Here is a 25,250-nt window from a genome sequence, read left to right on the forward strand (position 1 = left end):
GAACTTACAAGGAAAGACCCACTGAATACGAAATAACCCAAGAAAATAAGACCAAATAGTATGAGAAAAGGAACAATGGATTAGAATATGGTCAACAGACTCTCCATCCTTCAAACAAAGCGGACAACAATTAGGCGTAATCCAACCCCGAGTAATCAAGTTATCTAATGTTAGAATTTTACCAAGACAAGCCAGCCACACAAAAAAGGAAATTTTAGAAGGAATTGAGTTGCACCAAATGTTGGTCCCCATGAATGATCGATCTGTATGAGTGTTGAGCCAATTATGAAAGGATCTAACAGAGAATCTCAAGTCCTTCGTCCTCGTCCATTCCCACCTGTCCTGATTACTCACATCGAGAAGTCGCGAGTTCAAGAGCTCAAGGAAAGATGTCACCTCAGTTAGCTCCCAATCATTAAAATTTCTCCTAAACCCCAAATCCCAAGAGCTGGAATCATTGCTACTCAAACAATGTTTTATAGATTCATTTTTTTTCCGAGAGCAAGCGTACAAAGACGGAAATTGAGCTGCTAGAGGCGATGTGCCACCCCAAATATCCTCCCAGAATCTGATTTTGTCCCCCTTTCCTGCCTTGAACCTGATTCCTTTCTCAAACTCCTTTCTTACTTTTTGAATCCCCTTCCAAATACTACACCCATATGTGCCTTTTGCTTCCCTACTATACCAACCTAGTCTCTCTTCCCCATATTTGGCCATGATGATCCTCCTCCAAAGTCTACCCTTTTCCTCCCCAAACCTTCAAAGCCATTTCCCTAGCAGAGCTCTATTAGCTAGTCTAAGACCCCTAATCCCCAAGCCCCCATACTTCTTGGGCTTACAAATAACCTTCCACCTGACTAGGTGATACTTCCTTCTCCCATTTCTATCGTTCCATAAAAAATTCCTCATAATCTTTTCCAATCTGAACTCGACGGACCTCGGAAGCGTGAACAAAGAGAGAAAGTAAACCGGAATACTCGTTAAGGTGCTTTTTATCAAAGTTACTCTCCCCCCTTTAGACAGATACTTAGCCTTCCAAGTACTCAATCTTTTCTCCAATTTCTCAATCACCCCATCCCAACTATTAATGGTAGAGCAAGCTATGCTCATTTCTGACTTGATGACCAGGGTGCCTAGCCAAGTTAACTATGCCAGTTGACCTCCCTTTGTTTGTGGAATGGACAGTTTGAACTCTTAAAACATCTTTTATTTTTTATTTTTTTCATTTTGATATGTGTTTCAATAGAAATCTTAGAAAACTTAACAAGTTGTGGTTGTGCGATCGTTTTCATTGTATTGTTGTAAACCAAATGTCGGCATGCCATTCACACTTCACATGATAGTATTCTTAGTGACATCTCAAGGGACAAGGTGTTTTTTTTTTTGTGCAGTTGTATTCCCACTTAATAGGAGTTTTCTTTGAGGGTTTCGTGTTTAGATGGGATGTCATGATTGTTAGTTGGTGCGCTTATTTTTACTTTTGGCTGGTCATCTTGACTGATGGTTGTATCTCTTTCTGATCTCAATAATTAACTTAAACAAAAAAACAAAGAAAGGATAGTTGCCTCAAACTTTCATCACAAGTGGGACCATTTCCTATTACGATTGATTTTACTCTAATCAACTAGATCAAGATAGGACTTTTATCATCAATTAGATTAGATATGAGTTTGTAATTTTTTAGATTATTTGGTTTATTCGTTAAGATATGTTAGGTATGGCCTATTTATTGGCATGCTTAACCATTAGGCTAGAACTAGATTAGCATCAGGAAGGATCTAATTATATTGACTAGTTTGAAAAGTTGTATTGCTTGAATTACATAAACTTTTTTTTTTTTACATGTAAGTATTTTACCATAGCCAAATATGAGAAATTACCTTGTATAAATCATTGCAAAGCTTTCTCCATTCCATTTTTTGTTTTTTTGAAATAAAAAACGACTCCACAGTTACTAGGGCTGCAACTTAGGTAGGTTGAAGGATAAATCAACTTCTGTATTTGGTCGTACCCCATTTGAAACATCTCCATCTCCTGTCGGAACCTTGAGTTCCACTTTCTTTACCATTTACAATTTAGAATATCAGGGGGTAAACCTCTCGTTTCAAATTATTGGGAACTCTTGCAGTTATGCTTCATGTTTGTGACCTTATTAACCTGTAGGGGACCAAGCTTCAGTCTATACATTTGGCAGCACTGGCCTTTGCCTTTCAATTTCTGGAGGCCAATGTAGGGGAAGTAGAGTGGCTTCTTACACCCCAACACCTGAGGTCAATGGTGGCAGCGATACACAGCCTGCTGGGAAGCTTGAATCCGTATCAGCCATGGCTATCTACAAAGACAAAAGCCACGAAGAATTGAGGTGGGAGGATTACCAGTTAAGAGAGAAAGGTATGTATCGTTAACTACAATTAAATGTTGGGATAGTTTTTGTTCCTTTTCCTAAAGCGACATTTATCTACTATGTTTTTAACATGTATAATTTCTAATCTTAGGTGGACCAAACCTTTATAATGAGTCAAGTGGGTTTGGATTTGGTGTACGTGCTGCGCAGTCAGGCCCTTTTTGTCCTTCACCAACATTTGGCCACTCGTCCACAAATCAGTTCTCTAGCTCATCTTTCGATCCATTTGCTTCAAAGACACTAGCATTTGGTTCTTCAGGCTTTGGTGTGCCTTCCACTCCTACTTTTGGCTCATTGTCATTTGGTTCTTCTAACTAGCTAGTGACAATTTTATAGATTTACATGCATTAAATTCACTACAAGTGAGAAAGTGGAATCCTTTATATGTGAACACCACTCTTGTAATTATTCAATGTGAGACAAAAGTTTGGAAAATTTGTTTCTACAACTCTTATAACCAAGAAGGCAAATAAATCTGACTTTCAAATTACGCACAAAAGGAAAAAATCTCTTTCGCATCAGGTTTCACCAAATAAGGAAATCTCTACACAACTAACTCTCAATATGTCTTGAGTTCAATTCTTGCCTTCCAACAAAGCACAATAAAACTATGAATCTTACAACATTTGATGTAATGAGAATGCATGGACGCAACAAGAAATTAAATTAAAAAAAAAAGAAAAAACTTGTTTGTGAGTCCATGGACTAATTAAAGGACATAGACTATTTTATTAGAGTACAATGTTAGATTTTCAAAGATTAAGCCTCTAAACCTTTTGATCGACAATTAGGTTTTAACCTAACTTTCATGAGCCTTTTTTAGTAGGACCCGGGCAAATTGAGGTTTCTACATGATCACTAAAAAAAATGAAAGATGGTAAACAAGATTATAGAAGAAAATAAAGAAGAGAAGATAGAGATTAAAAGTGTTTGAGGTGCATTTTTAGGGATCCTAACCCTTTTCATAAGAGTTGTGCTATACTACCTACATTGGACACTGGGTCCAACACTGAGTTGACTTGCCCATGCACAGATAACCATCAATTTATTTCCTCGAGATACAAGTTAGAAAATCAATGGTTTTTTATGCATTACTAGGTCAACTCAGTGTTGGAGTAGGCAGTAAAGCATTTTCCTTTTCATAAAGGGTTATCACCTCTACTGCGTGAAAAATAATGGCCCAACCAAAACAATCTTTTACTAAAGTCCAAACTCCGAACCAAATCCCGAAAGGTCCATTATGGCCATTTAGGGTCCAACACCAATTTTATATCTATAGGAGCCAGTGATGGGCCTACCTAGATGTTTAACCATCCCTAAGAAATAGGGTTTAAAATGGGTTAGGTTTGGGGCCGATATCTGTCTACCCATATCCATGTCCGATTTTTTATTTGGGTCCAAATCAGGATCTAACTAACTCAAATCATATCCGATTTTTTTTTTTTTTTTTAAAATACATATTCGGATCCAATCTGATCGAATTAATTGATTTGGGTAGGTCGGTCGGATAATTTCAAACTATTTCAAAGTAATTTATTAAAAAATGTGACTTAAATGTGACTTAAACGCAATACCTCTTCCCTTTTGAAGAGAAATTTTTACCACTACACTCAATACACATTTGTTAATGAATGATAAAATAAAAAAAATATAAAAATATAATATACAAAATAATATATTATTCGGATATAGGGATGGATTCATATCCGACCTATGTCCGACTCAGGTCAATGGACATCAACCCATATGTTAATTCGGATATACTAGAATGACCCAAACCCACTAAAAAACAGATTCGGTTCCCTCGGATTTCAAATAAAATCCGACCCATTTTAAGCCCTACTAAGAAAATAGGGCCAATGGCGTAGATTAAGCCTGTTTGTCTTATATCATTGCAGAACAGATCCAAGGCCCACAACCATAGTGCAAGCTTGTTTGTCTTCGACTCGTACAAAACGAGATGGATCGGACGAGTCATATTGGATTATTGGAGGTCGAGACGAGTTTAAAAACTTTGTCTTGAAGTCTTGGAGAGGGTTTCCTTCCACTAGACCATCTTCTCTCTCTCCCTCCCTCCCCCGTCTCCCTCTGTCCTTTGCAGGTTCTTTAAATCTTCTACGCCTCTCCACATACATAATCTCCGCAATTTCGATCTAAACGGTTTTGATCTTCGGTGTCTAAAACGCGTGAGGAGGTAAGAGTTTCTATCGATCCATTATTATCTTTTTAAAATTATTATATATATAGTTAGCGTAGATTTAATTAGCGTTGGATTTAAGCAGACAAGCCTTGCGGCGTCAGCCGATCGAACCACTATATATATAATAATAGACAAGATCGATTTAATGTTATTCTTTTGGCTACTTAACCGTCTTTGATTTGTTCATCTCCCTCTGTTTCAGTTTGGGTTGCAGAATCCATTGTGGGGTTCGGATTAAAGAATCGAAAAAATGTTTGGTTCAAGTAATCGTAAGATTTTATCCCCACTCATTTTTTTTCTCTCTCTTGATGTTTGTGTTGTTTTGGTTTAGATTTGATGTTTGTGTGAATCTTCATGGATTTTTTTTTTCTTCTTTTGGGATTGTAGGAGTGAGTAATGGGTTTAGAAGGTTTGGCTGCATTATGCTCCGATTTTACTTTTTTCACATTCTTGAGTATCATAGTTCGGATGCATTTTCTTTACTTTTTCAATTTTATTGCATTCTGGTAGTGAAGATCTTATTTGGGAGTTCCCACCAAGGGTGTGCCTCAGCGGTAAGACGCATGACTAGAGTTTGCTCCTCTAGGTTGTGAGTTCGAAACTCTGGACCATCCTTGATTAACTCTCTCTCTCTCTCTCTATATATATATATATATGCAAAAACATGAGTTATGCTAATTTTTTGGTTTGGCAAGTGAAATTGTTACTTGGGTGTGTTTTGTAGAGGTTGACATGGTTCAAAAATTTAGATAACCACATCATTTAAGCAATGATTTTTCGTCACATCAATCATCTAGATTTTTCAGGTCTACCAAAAATATTTGTATAATTGGTATAATTGTTTAGCCTTTACTGACAAAGAAATGTTATTATTTATTTGATATCTCTATGTTTTGCATTCTAGTTGTGAGAGTATGGTTGTCATCATTAATAAACTTTTCGAGGTTTATGGATTTTTATTTTTGTTGAATTGCATCTTTGGATATTATTTATATTAATCAGTAATTACTCTTTTATTGTCATTTAACAGCTTTTGGGCAGTCATCAAATAGTCCATTTGGGTCCCAGTCAGTTTTCGGGCAGGCCAACAATGCTGGTAGCAATCCTTTTGCACCAAAACCCTTTGGTACTACTACACCATTTGGTTCACAGACTGGGGGATCTATATTCGGTGGCACATCAACTGGTGTGTTTGGTGCTACTCAGTCTTCTTCACCATTAGTATCCACTCCTACGTTTGGTGCTTCGTCAACACCTGCTTTTGGAAGTTCGGCTCCTGCTTTTGGTGCTTCTTCCACTCCTGCTTTTGGTAATGGTTCCTATCCATTTGGTCATAAGTAATGTGTTTCCCTTATAGGTTTTACCTGACTACTAGTCTGTTCCTGTCGTCCCTCCATTTAACTGACCCCAATCTTAAGGAAAGGGCTTTGTTGTTGTTGAAAGAAAAGACCAAAGCCAAAATTAAAATACATCTCCATTTAACTGACCCCAATCTTAAGGAAAGGGCTTTGTTGTTGTTGAAAGAAAAGACCAAAGCCAAAATTAAAATACAAACATACCATGGCGTGAAAAGGCTCTCATCATCACTTAAAAATAAATAAAAAATCCATTTCCATCTGGAACTCACTCATCTGAATATGGGTTGGTAGAGATTGTGTATTGGATTTTTATGTTTTCCTTGATAGTTAGTGAGTGAATTGGAGTTGTTGAATCCTTGAGTTCCATCTTGATAAATCACCAAATAGGAACTAATACTGGCTGAACTTTGAAAGTGAAAAATAAATAGCTAATAGATTGCTGCCAAATGTTTTGGATGAGGCTGTGATGACTATGATGATACCTGACAGCCTGCTTTGGTGAAACATTATGCAGTTCCTTAGATACTATTACCATTTTCTTTAGGAAAAATGGGAATACATATCTAAATAAAACATACTAAATAAATATGAGAAAAAAACTGCTTGTAGCTATTTTTCATGCATCTTGTGATAGTTTCTGTGAATATCATAAGATACATATTATCAATTTTTTTAAGTATTGGTCCTGGTTGATTAAACTTTTATTATAAGTCTATAGATGTTCTCCTTCGTGATCGATAGATTTATTTTAAAGAAATCTTTACTAAGCTAAAATAAAAGCTTAGAAATTTGGATAGTTTCATAAAAAGAATGTACTTGATGGTAGATTGTTTGGTGAATATTCAATTGCTTGTGTTTTGCTTCTAATTATTGTTTTGGGTCCGACATGCATTCCAGTGGGGCTATGTCTTCATATGGGTCTTTGATTCATTCGCCTTTTCTTTTTAAGAATATAACATAATGATCAAAACACATTTCTTTCTTCTCAGTAGTTCTTGAAATTACATAAGATTGTGTACTTCCTTATGCTTTCACCTTTCATGGTGCTGTTGCTTTGCATATCTTCTTCATTTGATGTCATGCACTTTCATGTTCTGGTGTGTAGCAGTTTGCTTTTCTTGTCTCTGCCATATCTATTTGTCAAGATTTCTTGTTCCCTGACTTGCTGCTTGTTGAAAATTTTCATTGAGTAAAAACTCCTTTGTTTTTCTTTTTGAAAGGATCATCTGTATTTGGGCAGAAACCTGCTTTTGGAGGCTTTGGGTCAACACCTAGTCCAACAAGTCCATTTGGAAGCACGTTTCAACAAACACAATCAGCATTTGGAAGCAATTTATTTGGTTCTACACCCTCTGCGTTTGGTGCAACAAGCACCCCAGCTTTTGGATCGACAAGTACACCAGCCTTTGGTTCTACGAGCGCCCCTGCTTTTGGAGCTACAACAACTCCAGCATTTGGTAGCACAGGTACTGCATTTGGTGCATCGAGTGCCCCTGCATTTGGATCTGGAGGAGCATTTGGCACGTCAAGCACCCCTAGTTTTGGATCTTCAAGTACCCCTGCATTTGGTGCTTCAAGTACTCCTGCTTTTGGTTCGTCTTCTGGTTCTGTATTTGGTGCTTCAAGTACTCCTGCTTTTGGTGCTTCAAGTACTCCTGCATTTGGTGCTTCAAGTACTCCATCCTTTAGTTTTGGGTCTACTCCTGCTTTTGGTCAATCAAGTTCTGCATTTGGTAGCAGCAGCCCATTTGGAACGTCTCCATCACCCTTCGGAGCCCAGAGTTCCCCTTTCGGTTAGTTCTTTTCCTTGTACAATTTAGAATATCGAGGGATAAACCTTCCATTTCAGATTATGAGGAACTCTTGCAGTTGATGTTTCATGTTTGTGACCTTATTTCATCTTTTCTGATTATCCTGCAGGGTCCCAAGCTACAACACCAACATTCGGCAGTACTGGCTTTGGTCAGTCAACTTTTGGGGGGCAACGTGGGGGAAGCAGAGCAGCTTCTTACACCCCAACACCTGAGGTCGATGGTGGCAGCAGTACACAGCCTGCTGGGAAGCTTGAATCTATATCAGCCATGCCTATCTACAAAGACAAAAGCCATGAAGAATTGAGGTGGGATGATTACCAGTTGGGAGATAAAGGTATGCATTATTAACTACAGTTAAATGTTGCAATATTTTGACATTTATCTACTAACTATGTTCTTACACCTATAATTTCCAATTTTAGGTGGGCCAAATCCTTCTAGTCAGTCGACAAGTGGGATTGGCTTTGGTGCACCTGCTGTGCAGTCAACCCCTTTTGGTGCTTCACCAACATTTGGCCAGTCGCCTACAAATCTGTTTTCCTCTGGCTCATCTTCCAATCCATTTGCTTCAAAAACACCAGCCTTTGGTTCTTCAGGCTTTGGTGGGTCATCCACTCCAGCTTTTGGCTCATCACCCTTTGGTGCATCAACAACAACTAACCCTTTTGGGACAACTCCGTCACCCACCCCATCTTTATTTGGTGCACCTTCTACCCCTGCATTTGGAGCTAATTCATCCCCATCTCTTTTTGGTTCATCAAGTTCACCTGCATTTGGGTCATCTCCTTCAATATTTGGTTCTTCTTCAGCTCCAACAACAGCTTCAGCATTTGGGTCTAGCCTGAATTTTGCTAACACCCAATCAGCCGGATTATTCCAGTCTACTACACCTTCACTTTTGCAGACAAATTCTGCTTTTGGACAGACTACTTCAGCTTTTGGACAGAGTACCACTCCTTCCTTTGGTCAGTCAAACCTTTTCAGTACACCGCCAACTGGGTTTGGGGGAAACTTGTTCTCAAGTAATTCAACACCGTCATTACTTTCCACAAGCAATCCAGTGGGTTTTGGTCAAACAACTGTAAGTTACTGATGGAGTTCTTTTGATTACTTCTATTGATTATGTTCATAAAGCTTGTTAGGCTGTCATGTTATATGAGGAACCTAAGGTGCCCTTTGCATGTTCACTGTGTTATTGGAAAGTTCTACCAATTTTACCTTTGTGTTATTTCTGTCAGCTTCCTTGAGGGTTTTTTTATGTGCTGTTTGTTGGATTATATACTATGTTTAGTTTGTACACTTATGTATCTGCAGCCTTCTCTTTCCACTCCTTTTCAACCAGTGCAACCTACTCAGACATCAGGTGCTTTTTCTTTTGGTAACTTCGGTCAGACACAAGCAGGTACTCTAAGAGGAAATTGCTATACTTCTTTTATATTTTCTGATTTAAATCTTGCAAGTTTTCTATTCCATGTTGCTGAAACTTGTCTTTGGTGCCATTTCAGTGCCTTCAAGTGGTTTCGGTGGCATGCCAAGTGGTTTTGGTCAGGGTACTTTTGGGCAAGCGTATGTTCTATCTCCTTTATTACTTGCATTTTTTTTTCTGGACTACTTGCTACTTTTGACCATAAAGCATGGATGGTTGGATGTTTACTAGAGGCAACTTTTGGGCTAAGAGATCTTTTATATTATATTGGGCTCATTGCATTATGGGTTGTGGCCAGCACTTGCATGAAGTATGCTGTAAGTTGTTGGTTGTCAGAGGTTGGATGCGGATTTCTTGACTTAGCATTCATTTTCTCTATTTATTTCTTATTCCATGTGTTGGATTTGCATAAAAAAATGGTTTCTTTTGTAGTTTGACAATTTCTATTTAATCTTGTGAAACCAAAAGAGAAAAAAAGAAAAAGAGAAAGGACTTGCATATGCTAAAGATTGAATGCATGTATTTGAATGTTTAGATTGAATTATGTCGCATGGGTCTTGTTTCTTTACTCCATTTCATGATTCATACTGGTAAAACATTATATTTTAACAGGCCTGCCAGTCAGAGCACTATGGTCATGCAGCCAACTCCTGTTACAAATCCTTTTGGAACTCTACCTGCAATGCCACAAATGTCAATTGGTCACACTGGATCTGCACCCTCAATTCAATATGGAATTTCTAGCATGCCTGTAAGTTTTATACCTATTTTGACCTTGGTCTAAATTATTAGGAACTTGATTCAATTCTAAGCTCTTTACCTGTAATTTAATTTTTCAATTATAGAAGTTTTATGCGTTCATGTGGGGTTTCGTGTTCCCAAACAGGTTGCTGACAAACCTGCTCCTGTCAGAGTCTCCTCCTTATTGACTTCAAGACACTTATCTCAAAGAAGGATTAGGTTACCAACAAGGAAATATCACCCAAAAAATGATGGTCCGATGGTGAGAATGATTCTGTTCCTGACTGTAGTTTTAAATGGTCATCATATTTGGTCATCCAACTTAATAGAATTGCCGTGTTTCCTTTTCTCAGGATTATTCCCAAGTATGGAAGTTGTTTTCTATCAAATTTTGCTTAATTAGTGTTCCCATGCAGGTACCATTCTTTAGTGATGACGAAGAAGCACCCAGCACGCCAAAGGCAGATGCTCTTTTTATTCCAAGGGAAAACCCAAGAGCACTTGTAATTCGTCCGACAGAAAAATGGACCTCGAGAACCAGTACAGAGAAATCACCCCTGTCAAAGGATACACTCACTCCTGTACATGAAAATGGTAAGTTATTTTTCATTTTAGTCAATAGTAAACTGACTTACTTTGACACTGCACTCAACACTGTGCTGATGTGGCAGTGTCTAAAGAACCATATTTTTTTTTCATCAAGATACAAGGGAAAAAACTATGGTTCTCTGCACACTGCCACATCAGCGCAGTGTCGAAGGAAGTCAGTTCAGCATTTTCCTTTTCGTTTTACACCTAAATGGCACTTAAAGAATTGTGCACTAGTTTTTCAACATTGAGCAGGACTGAGTAATTGCTTCCAAGAATGGTTTGGGCATAATATTAATGGGCAACTTAGCAAAAGATATGTATTTGTTTTTTTTGATAAATATAAAATTTTCCATTGAAAAGAAATGAGAAAAGGTGGCTGAGATGGTCCCTAAATAGTACGACAAAAAAAAAAAAAAAAAAGAACACGAACATGCCAAAAACAAAGAAAGAAAAAAGTCAAAAACAAAAGAAAGAACAAAGGAAAAGAAAGTTACACGCCTGAAGGGGGGTTACGAGTCACAAATGGTATCTCAATTGAAAACAAAATCTTGGAAGCACATGCCCTCGAAATCCTTATCCATCTTCGACCAAGAGAAGAGTAACCCCAAAATCTCCAAAATCATCGTATGAGATGAGCTCACCTTGCTTTGGAACACTCTGTTATTGCGCTCTTTCCAGAGACCCTATGCAATGGCTGAAGGAAGTATAGTCCAAAGATACCTCTTTCTAGAAGAGAAAATATTGAATCTCCAAACCTCCAAAAGTGCGAAAAGAAAAAGAGAGAAAATCCAAACCACCTGGAAACGAGATAAAAAGAACACCCAAATACCATGTGAGAAGGAACAATGAATAAGAATGTGGTAAGTGGACTCCCCATTCTTTGAGCACAGGTAACAAAAGTTTGGGGTAATCCACCCCCGAAAGATCATATTGTTCAAGGTTAGGATTCTACCCAAATAAGCAAAGCCATAAGAAGGAAATCTTGAGTGGTATAATAGCGGACCAAATGATGGACGATGAGAAAGAGACCTCACACGACGGAAGCAAGCAATTATAAAGGGATTTAACAGAAAATCTCTTGTCCTTGGCCTTGAACCATTCCCACCTATCCTGTTCATTCTTTCTGAATTGGAGCGAATTAAGAAGATTTAGGAGAGATGTGACCTCAGTTAATGCCCAGTCATTGAAGTTCCTCCTGAAATCCAGATCCCAAGTATCCGTATTATTATCCCGAATCAAACACTGTCTCACAAAATTGTACTTTTTCAATGAACAAGCGTACAAAGATGGAAATTGAGTAGCCAGAGACGAAATATCACACAAAATATCCTCCCAAAATCTAACCTTGTCCCCCAACCCCACTTTGAATCCAATCTCCCTATCAAACCTATCAACACCCTTCAGAATACCTTTTCACCCACTACACCCGTAAGATACTTTAACCTCACCACTATGCCAACCAAACCTCTTTTCTCCATATTTAGCATGAATCACCCTCTTCCACAGGTTGTTTCTTTCTTCCCCGAATCTTCAAAGTCAAGTAGTAGAGCCTTATTAGTTAATCTTAGCCCTCTAATCCCCAAGCTTCCATTCTTCTTGGGAGTGCAAACCATCTTCCAATTCACCCAATGATACTTTCTACCAACATTATTATCATTCCACAAAAAATTCTTCATGAGTCTTTCGATCTTAGCAAAAGATATTAGACGAGGGCTAGAAAGTACTTTCTTCTCCTCATCTTTTACTCTTTGGCAATGAGTTATAACGTAGGTGGTCCTTAGGTTGTGTACATTTACTATCCATGCTAATTATTTTTTATGTTATGGAGTAGCATCGTGATAGCTAAAAGCTCAATTTTAGAATCTTTGTGTAGTTATTGAGTGGTGCCCATTCTCTTATAGGCTTTGTACTTCCTCTTCAATTCTAGTGTCGTCAATAGAAGTAAATATTTCTACACTAGGATTGCAATGATTGACACTGGAGTCCTACTTTGTAGTGATCAGCCTGCCTTAAAATTTTGGAGGAACTCCTTCCACACCCCTTCTTTCTGTTATACCTTCCCCCCCCTCCCTCTCATGCTTTCAAAATGAATAAATTCCCTTCTACCTTTGACCTTGTTCTTCTCTTGTGAATTAATAGAAAATGACATCAATGCCCTCACCACCACGACCACCACCATCTCTCTTCGTTGTCATCATCATCATCATCATATCCAAGAGGTTGAAGATTGTTGATTTTGGGAAGAAAAATCAATGATTTGTAGGTCACCAATTTAAAAAAAAAAAGGGGTATCACAAATGTTCACCAAAACATGGAGGATTCCTTCAAAACTTTGAAGCGGGCTAGCTGCTTTGAAGTTTTTGATACTGATGAGGGCTGGGTATTTTGTTGGTCTCTCTGCCTAATAGAGATTTTGTCTTTCATATTCTATATAACTGTCACACGTAAAATGTAGAACTTGCAGTCTTTACTATTTTGATATTCCAGTAGTGAATGCTAATCATCCCTGCCATTGGATCTCTATCACATTGTTGGTTGTTGTTTCTCTAATGTGATCTTCCTCAAATTTCTCGTATCCCTGGAAAGGTTATCTCAATGTAGGATCCCTTTACTCAAACTTGCTCCAGTCTTACTCGGGAGAAGTAAATAGATGCATCCTATTTTACTGATTGGGGATATGCGTTCTGACAGAGGGCCAATCCACCTGAATGCCCTAGGAATTTTGAATTCATAAATCAATTTGACTTAGGTTTTGGTCACTAAGCTTGCCGAGATCTCTCTCTCTCACACGCACACGCATGTGCACACACACACAAAGCCTCAGCTTGTTTGTAGTGTTTATCACTCTTTGAACAAACTTGTGGGCCCAACTTGAGGTGGGATTTGCATAGGAGGCAATTGTGCTTGGCTTAGGAAATTTGTGTTGAAGTTAGTCAAAACTGGGGAGAGCCATTTGGTTTTCTCAATAATGACTTCTCAATAATGACTAGGCATTGCATTCTCAGTCGAAGGATATTTAGCGTTGTGATTTTGGTAGAACATCAAATCCTTTGTGAATGTCTATTTTTTTTTTTTTCCTTCATTATTATTTTTGACAGCTGTGCTTTTCTCATTCAGGTAAAATCTCTGAAGAACGGTCAGCCCCTACTTTAAATGGTTATGTCGATCAGAATAAAGATAGTAAGTGCTCGTCTCTGTTGAAGTTCAGTTTTTTAGGTTTACACCCCCTATCTTTTGTATTTTGTGCTGTTGACCTCTCTTTAGCTTCTACATTCCTTGTTCACATTTGAGTTACACACCTAAAATCTTGACCTTAATAGGTTTAAAAGCTTTCAAGGCATGTTTAATGAGGCAAAAGAAAAAGAAACGAAGAAACTTTATCTTTGCGTTTATTAGAGGACTGTAACACGGAAGTCATGGTGTTTCTGCCATGGGCAACACTACCTTTTTATGACATATGATGGAATACACAACTAAGAACAATACTTTTTAACATTTTTTACTTTTTTCTGTGCTTGTAACTCTCCCTTCATAGCCTTTGGTTTATTTATTATTCCTTTCTCTGTTTCATACATCTTACAATTCTGGCAATGGTGCAGAGAATCCAGCCGAAAATGGCTCTGACAAGGAGCGGTCTCATCCTGCCAAACCCTACCAGAAGCCAAATGGGGTCCATGAGGATCATTCCGCCCAAAAGGGGGACTCATACATTACACTTACTGGGCACAGAGCCGGTGAAGCTGCTATTGTATATGAGCATGGGGCTGACATCGAAGCACTAATGCCGAAGCTCAGGCACTCTGATTACTACACAGAGCCTCGGATTCAAGAGCTGGCAGCGAAGGAGAGAGCTGAGCCGGGGTTCTGTCGCCGTGTGAAGGACTTTGTGGTTGGACGACATGGGTATGGTAGTATCAAGTTCGTGGGGGAGACAGATGTTCGGCGTCTTGAGCTTGAGTCCCTTGTACAGTTCAACAACCGGGAGGTTATCGTGTACATGGATGAGAGCAAGAAGCCTCCTGTGGGGCAGGGTCTCAACAAGCCTGCCGAGGTGACTCTACTCAACATCAAATGCTTTGACAGGAAAACAGGCCAACAGTTCACAGAGGGGCCAAAGGTTGAGAAGTACAAGGAAATGCTAATGAAGAAGGCTCGAGACCAAGGTGCTGAGTTTGTGTCGTATGATCCATTCAAAGGTGAATGGAAGTTCAAGGTAAACCACTTCAGTAAGTATTATCTCGGAGATGAAGATGAAGTGGATTTGGATGTGCAGGTCCCATCAGTTTGCTGACTACCAAGTTAATTTAGGTGCTCTGAGCATGATGCGTCTTTCAGGAGAGAGTTCATATTGGGTTTGTATAGAAGTCAAAAGGATGGATGAAATGCGTATAGTCAAATGCTGGGTGCGTTAATTTGTGTGTCGGTATGAGTTGTGATGATGTATTTTCTTCTTTGGATTTTGTTTGGGTCCATCTAGATGTTAATTGTTGCTTCTTTTCTTCTTGTTTTTTTGTTTCCAGTTTGGTTTTTCCTTAAGGAAGACGTGAGGGGCCAGCTGTTTTGAAAATGAAATTCCCATTTTGCAGTTGGTTTTAAATGAAAACGGTGTTCTAACTAAGAGTGTTACTGATGTTTGTTATTAGTTTCTCGAATTAAATCAATGACTTTTAGACCTATTGCTACGGTTACTTATTTGGACAGAAATGCACTCACCAACAATTTCTCTAATAAATTTTTTAAAAATAATCTTGCTAAATTGTAACTTACTCCCTCCCAACATGTTATGCCATTGAAATTGAGAAATCTATTTTCTTTATGAGAATTTACTAAAAAAGCCTTTGGAATTTATCAAAGAGGTTCTAGATTTGAGGAATAATAGTGAATGTTGTAGATCTATGCACTCCTATTTGATTTAAGATCTATTGAAGATTTTTACAAAAGGTTATCAATCTCTGCTTTATTTTTATTTTTTAAATTGTTTATATATTCTATCATCTTGATATATTTTTATTATCTATAGTTATATCATATACAAATGGAAAATGGTAGCAAAAGAAATTAGGGAAAATAACTTAAAAGGATCCTGGTAGAAGTGTTTTTTTTCTACATAATCCCGATGTTTTGGATGGGCTCTTAGTAGTTCATTTAGTAAACTTTTCTTCCTTAACAGTCCTTGGACTTCTTCTCCCACATTTCTCATGATTAAATGCCTTACTGTTCGAACTCATTATTTTCATAAATAAAGAAATATATATGAATTTTTGGAATCTCAATCGAGTTTCAAAGACTCCATTCCATCGGAAGGGGTTTAAGAAGGAAGAAGAAGCCATTTTCCAAAAAAAAAATTCAAATATTTTGAAGATATATGTAAAAAATTAGGACTTTTTCACTTGTTTAGATGATTTCAACCCAAAAAATCCATTCTTGATCGATTTTTTTTTTTACTGTTAAAATTGTTTTTTGATAAAGAATTGTTCTTTTGGGTTGAAATCATCTAAACAAGTTGCTATCTCAAGTTTTTAGTTGATCTTTCCGTGTAATTTAGTCGAACAAACTTGAAAATTGAAAATGAGTGGATTCTACCAGTGTTGATTTCACCACTTTCTATTTTTAAAGTGATGAACTTAATAGTAATTAAAAAGCGTCGAGTTACGATGGTAAATAAATAGTGGTGAACTCAATAGTAAATGGTGATGAGCTCAAAAGCAAAAATTGTGAACTTGACACTAAATAAAAAAAAAACTTTGAGTTCGACAATAAATAAAAAGTGGTGAATTTGACAAAAAATAAAAAAGCGGTGAGTTCGTCAATAACGAGGAGCCATTAAGAAAAAAAAGGTTTACTAAATGTCCTATCAAGTTACTTTGCAAAACTTAGAGATTGTTTAGAAATAAATCCCATAGTTAGGGTCCTTTGTGTAATTTTCTCAAAAAATTATTGATTTCACAAAAAAATTATAATTTTGTTCATAAAATTTACCCATTGTCGAACCTTGATGAAATTGTCTAACAAAAGTTTCTTTAAGTGAAAATTTCATCAGATCAAATTTGTTTGCTACCATTTTCAATTTATATAACTATGGACAAGAAATGTATGAAGATTAGAAAAATTAATAAATTATTATGAAAATCTTCAATACACCATGGATCGAATATGAGAGTACGTAGATCTACAAAGTTCACTATTGTTCCTCAAATCTATAGCCTCTTTGGTGAACTCTACTACACTATTGTTCCTTCATTGAGATTCAATTTAATTTTAGAATTGATTTTGGTCCACGAAATTTTCTTGGTTGGTTATAATGGAGGAAATATATGGTCCAGTGGAGGTGAACCGAATTTTGTTCACATGGTTGATCGATGATCTCACCTAGTTTTTGCGTCATTTGTGGGTATCAGTCCACTTCACCAGCTAGTCAGTCGTCCTCGACCACTTTTTAATTGGAAATTAGGCCTCTTTTCAAAATTAGTTATTTATTGAAAGAGGCCCATTGGTCTATCTTGCTTATTTATACCCATTTTTAGATTTTGTATTATTGGGATTTTAAGTCAGTTTGTTTGTTTTGTAAAAAATGTTGGAGGAGTAATTTGATAAGTTTTATTTTGTTGCTTATTTATTATTTATTTTTTAATTAAAAAAATCAATTTTTAGAAATAGTGGTTGCAAACGAGCTTCTGATTCTAGATTGTAGAACTAATTTTTAGAAAGAGTCGTGTTGGAGTGACCTCAAGGTTGGACCTCATATCGCACATCTTGACGTGAAAGTGGATAGAAATCATAGATGTTTTTTCACTTATATCTTAATGAAAATCATCTATGGTTCCTATATACTTTCATGTCAAAGTGTGAGGTAAATATTTTAATGTTTATAAAAAATAATCTATTTTTTCAAAAGAAAAGTTAAGTCGTTGGACAGTCCAGCATTTTAGTAACTCGCTGGACTGTCCAACGTTTTAAATGAACGCTAAATTGCTGGGGTGTTAAAACAGGCTATTAAAACGCTGGAAAGTGCAGCTTTTTAAGCTTTCAAAGGGCATTTTTGGTAAAGCAATGTATTTTTACACATTAAAACTCTGAGCAGCCCAGTGAGTTACTAAAACGCTGGACTGTCCAACAACTTAATTCGTTTTTGGTAATTTTTGAAAAAATAGATTTTTTTTGTTGTTGTTGTAAATATTAAGATATTTAACCCTTTTTTGTAACTTTCCCTTTTTTTGTTGGAAAAATATTTAGACTTGAGTGATACTGTTATTTTAGCAATTTCGGTAAATTAATGGCTGTTTGTGTCTGTTATTTCCATTACTTTGTTCAAATTTCGAACAAGATTTCAAAAAATTTCATTTTGAAACATGTTATTTCAAAATGTTTTAAATAAAAAGTTTGAGCCCCATAATTCTATGTCACCATTACCACTTACCTCAGGTGATGGAAGATCAGAGGAGAGATTGTCATCCTCATCTTCAAAGCCTTATCCCACAGATTTGGGGTCTTGGGTAAATGGATCTTGTTCCTCCATTCCACTCAGTCTAGAGTCCCACCCTTTCAATGCCCATAGGTAATAATGTAAATTCTCTCATATTCTGAAATTCTAGTACACTTAAACATTGCGAGGCTTTATGTTTCGTATCATAGAAGAATGTTTGACTATTCTTTGCATTGCACATGTCATTTTGTTTATTGTAAGTTCTTCGAAATTTGGCTGTCACCATAGAGATTAAATAAGCATTATGTTCAAGATATCCATACCAATAATTGCAAAATCTAGCTATATGTATATAGAGGTCGTTTGTGATAATACATGGTTTTTCTAATGCTTCATTGTTTTTTTTTTTTTTTTTGGATAGATACATCTCTCCAGGTTGGTATTTCATATTTCTATTAATGGAGAATGATGAAGAAATCACGAAACATTTTATTGCTTCTTAGATACAAATTCTGTCTCTAATGCTTTTATTTTTCTATACTGGAGCTTTATTGACTTTCCACTTTATGCCTTCCATTTCGAATTGTTATTCTCCAGCACTGCTGCACGTAAAGTTCATGCATCATGTATGAACATAGTGTTAACTTGTTTTTTGTTTCCTACATTTTACGGTTTGTTAAAGACATTAGTACCGTCTGCTCGCATTTCCTTGTTTATGTTTCCTGCAGATAAGGAATCATGCACAGAAATACTTTTTGAAGGTTCAAAAGACCGGTGCAATAGCACATGTCCCTCCTCCTCGCCCCAAACGCAAAACTTCTCATGCTATCCACAGAAGGCAACTAAAAATGATTAGTTAGTTTTAATAGCTAGGCTAATATGTTTATGTTGTGGAACTTGAAGTGAATGAGATCGATTTCTGACATCGTCACATGTTACTTTTGGACTAATTGGCAGCTTTAATGCCACTGCAAGCACCCTTGGCTACTTCTCCGTCTACACTGAGTTACCTTTTTCCTGGAGATTCCTCGTGGGATGGCATATCTATGATTATGAATACTGCATCAAATGGAAACATGCTATCCCAAGAGGAATACACCAATCTTCAAACAGTTGAAGGCATCCATATCTTATATGCATTTTTTTGAATATGTTGATCCCGATGATAAAGTTGTTCTTTTAAAATTTAGATTAGATGGGATTCACAAAATAAATTTCAAGATTTATGGGAACTGCCCTTATTATGTCTTACAATGCCACTGATTCAGCTGATAGTGCACTGGAAGGAGTAGCAAGGACTGGTAACGACATCTTTAATGGAACTGGAAGCTCGAGTAAAACATTACGGACTAGTGACGTACCAAAGCTAGGTTCTTTACTTCATGGTACTCGTCTTAATGACTGTAAATTCATTCATTCTCAAATATTGCCAAAAGCTAAATATATGGCATAGTCTTTATGGTTGTATCTTGCACTTTAATTACTCACTTGCATGCTAATACGTCTGTTTCATATGCATTTTCCTAAGGGTCTTGTTTGAAAATGTGTTTCACTGTGGAACTCACTATTCAACAACAACAACAACAACACACACACACACAAACAAAACATAGAACGTCCACATTTTATTCTTTAGCTGTTGATTTTGTTTAATTTATTGAAGGTAATATCGATGTCAGAAAAATGTGGGGTACACAAATCAGGCTCAGCAGCTTGGTCACCTTGAGATGTGCACCAATATTGATTACAATTAGAACACATATCAAAAAATGTGTTGGATTTATCATTAGTAAATAATCAAATAAAAATGAAAATTACAGAAAATAAAAGGAAAGGAAAGAGAGCATATATTCATTGTTCACCGTTGGATTCACTCAAATAGTTGTCTATGAAGGTCTATCGATCAGACTGATGACCACTATCATGAAGGTAAAAATTACAGCATGTTCTCTCTCTCTCTCTCTCTCGCATTCTTTATCCGCTTATCAACTTTACTTTGTTCTTCTCTCTTCCCACAAGGAAACAGCTCAAGAGAAGTTTCCCTACATCAAGTTGCTTCCCTTTGTACAATCAAATTTTTTATGTGTTTAGGTGTCTCTTGTGTAACTTGAAGTGTCCTAACTAATTAACATTTGTTTAATGTGAAAGCCATGTGTGTTTTGCACAAATCCTTGCTAGAGTGTAGTAACCTAAATGGAAGTAGTCCATTCGAGAGTCAGTTTATAATGTTTATGGTGCATGAGAGGTTTATTGGATGGTTTGGACACTAGTGAGTCCAAAAAAGGTTTCTTTGTTATTTATAGAGAATGTGAATGAATTTTATTCATTACCATCAAAGCCTTATCTAAAAAATTTGAGGTCAGATGAACAAAAGTTCTGCTAGTCAATTCGTTCTAAAACCATATCCTTTTGTTAATTCAATTGTATTCATATCTATGTCAATCCAAGTTCTTTTTTGCCGTCTTCTTACTCTTTTAAAATCTTCTACTTGGGTGTTCATTTTAACCATATTTATAATCAACCATCATTGCACATAACCAAACCGTCTCTATTGACTTTCAGTTCTTTTATCCCTTGTTGGGACAATTACATTTTCATGGATGCGTTCACTTTTAAATATACTTAGATTTTCTCCTCATCTATCTTAGCATCTCATTTCTACTATGCTCTCAATCTATGAATATGTTGTTTCTTGATTGCCCAACATTCATAATCACATCAGTCGTATAATTATTATTTTTTAGTTTGGTTGGGATGCAACGATGATATATGACCATAGACTGAAGCCTCCATTCTTATGGATAAGGAACCTGATTGAAAAAAATGGTCACTTCAGATAATAAGTTTGATGCTCTGATAATTCATGCAGTTGCATACTCATTTTTTTCTTATATATGGGTACTACGCAAAATTCTTCTCCATCCTCCGACATTTTTTAGTCTTCATAATATTATCTATAACTTTGTTAAGTAATGTAGTCAAATACATCCCATGCCATTTCCATACTTCTATTTTAATGTCATTTGGTCCTAAATTCACACTTGTCTCCATCTTTGTTAGTGTTGTTTTCACATTTGATAACTATAATTATACATGAGTGTTTGTGTTCTTTAGTCTCCCATATTTCTCCTCCTGGTCCAAAGTTTCTAGTGTGGTCTGCATTTAATGATTTTTGAAAATATCCACCTCTGAATTTCTTTAATCTCTTCACTTTTTACCAAGACACTTATACTTGCCTTTAATGCATCTAATATGATTTAAGTCTTGTATTTTTCTTTCTCTAATTCATTCCAGCTTGTATACATCTTTCTCAATCTCTTAATTTCCCAACTTGTTATCTAGAATTTTAGATTACACACATATGTATTCATCTTTAGTAGTGTTGTTTCACTTCTAATATGCCAATTGTACAGAAGTATTTGTGCTCTTTGGTCTCCCATATGTCTCCTCCTAGTCCAAAGGTCCCTCATGTTGGTCATTATTTAATGATTTTCTGAAATAACTCCCTCCACATTTCTTCATTCTCTTCATTTTTTTTACCAAGGTTGTTTTCTCCACCTTTAATACATTAAACATGATCTAAGTTTTTCTTTCTTTAATTCATTCCAGCAGCAGCATGCATACATCTTGTTATGTAGATAGATCATCATCATATTCTTTATATTTAGCTTCACTTACTACTTTTTTTGTTTGTTTGTTTTTTTTAGCATTTTATATCTTGTTTGGTTTTCTTTGTTCCTCGTCATTTTTCAAGCGTTATATATGCTTTTTTCTCTAAGGAGCTTTTGAACATCATTATTCCACCACCAAGTGTCCTTATCTGTGTGATTTTCTCATGGATTCTTGAAGATTTCTTTGTTGAGCAAAGTAATTAATAGTTTTTGGAAATAGGATGACTATGGATATAATAACAAATTCTCCTCAAATGCGTCTCTTTCCTGCTTTCCTTTTGCATACCTGTTTATCATGAATAGACTATAAAATCAGCCATTTTCTCTTGTCAAAGTTGGTTGGCTGCCGTTGTGTCTATACTTCTAGGCATAACAGACTTTGCTCAAGTATATAGCTTCATTGGGAGTGTCTTCGATCCAGACACAAAAGGTCATTTGCAGAAGCTGAAGGAGATGGAACCCATCAATAATGAAACTGTGAGTTTTTCATAACTTATTTCGATCATTATGATCTAATATGTTTCATAGCTTTGGGGGGATAATGTCAATGATGAATAATTCATACTTGGATAGCAAAAGAATCACTAGATATGTGGATGTAATTGCCTTTGTGGTCGAATTGACAAAAGGAGTTCATACGACCTAGTCTTTTTGTGGCCAATGGTTAATCTACTTGAAATTGAAAGAATTGGCTGGACTTCGACCTCATAGTATGCCAGTACTTTCTGGAGTTGCCTAGCTAGAAATTAAAAGGATTTGCAAATTATGATTTCTTTCTGAGAATCTGAGAACATTGTAGGCAAGCATTTGGAGGACATGCCTACCTACAACATAAAAAAGGGTTCCAACTTATCTCTCTCTCATTTGCACTTCTTTTACATTTTTCCCAATATAACTGCACTTCCAAATTTATTGTTTTACTTTCCAGATTTATTTGCATTTGGGCTTGGTTATGGCAAGTCTTGATAATGATGTGAATAATTAAAAGAGTGAATGATTGAAGTTCAAATTGACTTTCTTTAGGATCTCGACTCTTCTGTGAGGACACTTAATAATTTTAATGTGATTTGCTCCTGAGTGCAAAATTGTATAAAACGAAATGGCATATTGAATTTCAATCAATCTAATGAATTTCAATTAATTTGAAACATAGGGTTTCTCAAATATTTACAACAATATAGGGTTTTAATCTAAATAACCTCTGTCTTTCATGAAAGACTGAAGTCAAGTGCGTGGCTTCGTTGAATACAGCAGCTGCAACGCCTTGTTTATTTCAGAAAAGTATTGTTTTTTTTCTAGATTTCTATTTTTTTGGGTTTAGGATTTTATATGAACCTAATCATAATTATAAACAACTACTGAAATTGTTTGAAGTGCTTAATATTTTGTAATTTTGAGATTATAATTTGAGGCAAACCTTGGTGATGTTTAAAGAGTGTGTTTTAATCTTAAATAGGGGTGTCAATAGCAGCTCCTCTTTTTTTTGGTGTTTCTAAACAAGATCTTCAAAAGAGTTTTATCCCCTATAGTTCATGGTTAGGTAAGATATGGTCTTGTTCAACTCATATAGTTCGATCGGTCAATACAAATTTCCATGTAACTTCCTAGTCTTGACCCTCCCATAGCTTCTCTGATGGGTTTCATGCTGCTTTGAGTGAGTTTAGTTTTGTCATCTGTGCCATTTAGTATCCAAGTGCATGCAAGCTACAAAGAATGTAGTTCAACCCAAACCAAACTTATTGCTTAGAATGAATATAAGAAATCTATAAGAAACATAGTACCTAGTCCATGATACAAATGTTTGTTCATCCTTAAAAGAGATTTGATCTCATTGCCTATCATTGTTCCATTATTCGCAGAATCTTTTCTTTCTATTTAAAAAAAATTGGCAAAAACAAAAGACTTCACGCGAAGAGAGAATAATGTTGTGGGACCCTAACACCTTAAGCGTTTTGTTAATTTAAAGGAACAAAAAAGAACATTTGAAGGGAAAGAGCAATCTCTTCAAGAGACGATCAACGACATATTAGGATTATTATTCGTTTTTGGGGAGAAAAAAAAAAACCCTTGAAGAAGACGAGTGGGGAAATACGACGACGTAAGTGTTACTTGGGAGAATCAGCGACTTCATCCAAGTTCTTCTCTCTCTCTTCCTTCTTCTTCTCTCCCCCTTTCCTTTTCCCTTTTCTTCTCTGTTTTCCAGAAAACCATCGAAACTGTGTGCGGTTCAAAATGCTTCAAAATCACCCATCCCAAATTCTTCCATCACCAGCCAGATTAGGTCTAACAAACCCTAATTCACCATCTCTTTCAAACCCTAACACTCCAAAACTCTCATCCCAAAACCCACAACTCCACTACCAAAATCCACAACAACAACAACAACAACAACAACAGCAGACTCCATTAACTACCACAACTACCTCCTCAACTCTCCTCTCTCTCCTCCCACCTCTCTCCCGAGCTCAATCTCTCCTTTTCCAGATGTCCTCCCTCGCTTCTAAGCTCTTCGAAGTGTCCCCTAACCGATCACTATGGCTCGCTTCGTTCCGAGGCTCACTCCCGACCTTCCTCTCTTCCCAAACCCAAACCCTAAATTCAACTCCTCTTGATTCATCTCCTTCATCCTCCAAAGAAATCCTCACCCTTTTCATCTCTCTCCAAACCCAACTCTTTGAAGCTGTCGCAGAACTCCAAGAAATACTTGACCTCCAAGATGCCAAACAAAAAATTGCCCGCGATGTCCGCTCCAAAGACTCCGCTATCCTCGCTTTCACTAACAAGCTCAAAGAAGCTGAACACGTTCTCGACGTCCTAGTCGATGATTACTCCGAATATCATCCCTCCAAGCGATCCAAATCAGAAGGTACCATCGATATTGGAACTTCGTTAAATTTATCGGATATTTTATCATATGCACACCGGATAAGTTACACAACGTTCGCCCCACCTGAATTCGGTGCTGGGCAGGCTCCGCTTCGTGGGGCTCTCCCACCCGCCCCACAAGAAGAGCAAATGCGGGCTTCACAGCTATATACTATGGCTGATCTTGATGTTGGGTTACCTAAGACGGTCGAAAGCAATGAGAAGACTGTCGAGACGTTGCTTGAGGTTCCTGCATCACAACCATCAGACACTAATCCGCTTGTCGACTTAGCGGCTATTCAGGGGCTAATTCCCCCGAGCCTCATGGTTCCTTCGGGTTGGAGACCAGGAATGGCGGTGGAATTGCCGAGCGATTTACCAATTATGCCACCACCTGGATGGAAGCCTGGAGACCCGGTGCCGTTACCCCCATTGGATGGTCTTGTTCCCAGTAAGGCTGAGGAGCAACAACCACGACCGAGTGTTCAAATGCCACCCAAGGCGGCTGAGCCAATACAGGTTCGATTTGTTCAACTTGATATTAACCCGGATCAGGATGATTATAGTAGCGATTATAGTAGTGATGTGGGAAGCTCTGAAGAGGAAGGTGAAGATTGAAAAATCGCTTATGTCGAGGTGTTTTCTATGCTTTTTATTTGTTCAGGAGTGTTTTTTCTCTGTATTCCAGTGCATATTGTAGTTTTGCCAAGAAGTTTAGTAGTTTGGAAATTTAGTTAATTATGAACCCCTTTTTTCA

General features: G+C 36.9%; 3 protein-coding genes across 3 annotated transcripts in view; all 3 read left to right on the forward strand.

Annotated features, from left to right (window-relative positions):
* Positions 1-15,152, forward strand: part of LOC147396283 (uncharacterized) — a 29,991-nt gene extending 14,839 nt beyond the window's left edge. Inside the window, exons 13-27 of the mRNA XM_086450081.1 lie at positions 2,164-2,391; positions 2,496-2,721; positions 2,768-2,818; positions 4,845-4,873; positions 5,635-5,913; positions 7,183-7,755; positions 7,883-8,110; positions 8,199-8,857; positions 9,091-9,178; positions 9,282-9,342; positions 9,815-9,953; positions 10,089-10,205; positions 10,360-10,537; positions 13,652-13,714; positions 14,134-15,152. Of these exons, the coding sequence (XP_086306207.1) occupies positions 2,164-2,391; positions 2,496-2,721; positions 2,768-2,818; positions 4,845-4,873; positions 5,635-5,913; positions 7,183-7,755; positions 7,883-8,110; positions 8,199-8,857; positions 9,091-9,178; positions 9,282-9,342; positions 9,815-9,953; positions 10,089-10,205; positions 10,360-10,537; positions 13,652-13,714; positions 14,134-14,825 (3,611 nt within the window). The 3' untranslated portion in view covers positions 14,826-15,152. The remainder of the gene's footprint in view (positions 1-2,163; positions 2,392-2,495; positions 2,722-2,767; positions 2,819-4,844; positions 4,874-5,634; positions 5,914-7,182; positions 7,756-7,882; positions 8,111-8,198; positions 8,858-9,090; positions 9,179-9,281; positions 9,343-9,814; positions 9,954-10,088; positions 10,206-10,359; positions 10,538-13,651; positions 13,715-14,133) is intronic.
* Positions 15,153-17,931: 2,779 nt separating this feature from the next.
* LOC147396284 (protein REVEILLE 8-like) lies at positions 17,932-22,613 on the forward strand. Its single transcript, XM_086450082.1, has 6 exons — positions 17,932-18,027; positions 18,686-18,812; positions 18,915-19,076; positions 19,226-19,360; positions 21,996-22,105; positions 22,557-22,613. The coding sequence occupies exons 1-6, from the start codon at positions 17,932-17,934 to the stop codon at positions 22,611-22,613; spliced, it is 687 nt and encodes a 228-aa protein (XP_086306208.1).
* Positions 22,614-23,570: 957 nt separating this feature from the next.
* Positions 23,571-25,250, forward strand: LOC147396285 (hydroxyproline-rich glycoprotein family protein). Its single transcript, XM_086451411.1, has one exon. The coding sequence runs from the start codon at positions 23,861-23,863 to the stop codon at positions 25,109-25,111; it is 1,251 nt and encodes a 416-aa protein (XP_086307537.1). The 5' UTR covers positions 23,571-23,860; the 3' UTR covers positions 25,112-25,250.

The sequence above is a fragment of the Akebia trifoliata genome, chromosome 8 (assembly GCF_017979445.1).
Source record: "Akebia trifoliata isolate Shusen 1 chromosome 8, ASM1797944v1, whole genome shotgun sequence".
Classification (NCBI taxonomy): Eukaryota; Viridiplantae; Streptophyta; class Magnoliopsida; order Ranunculales; family Lardizabalaceae; genus Akebia; species Akebia trifoliata.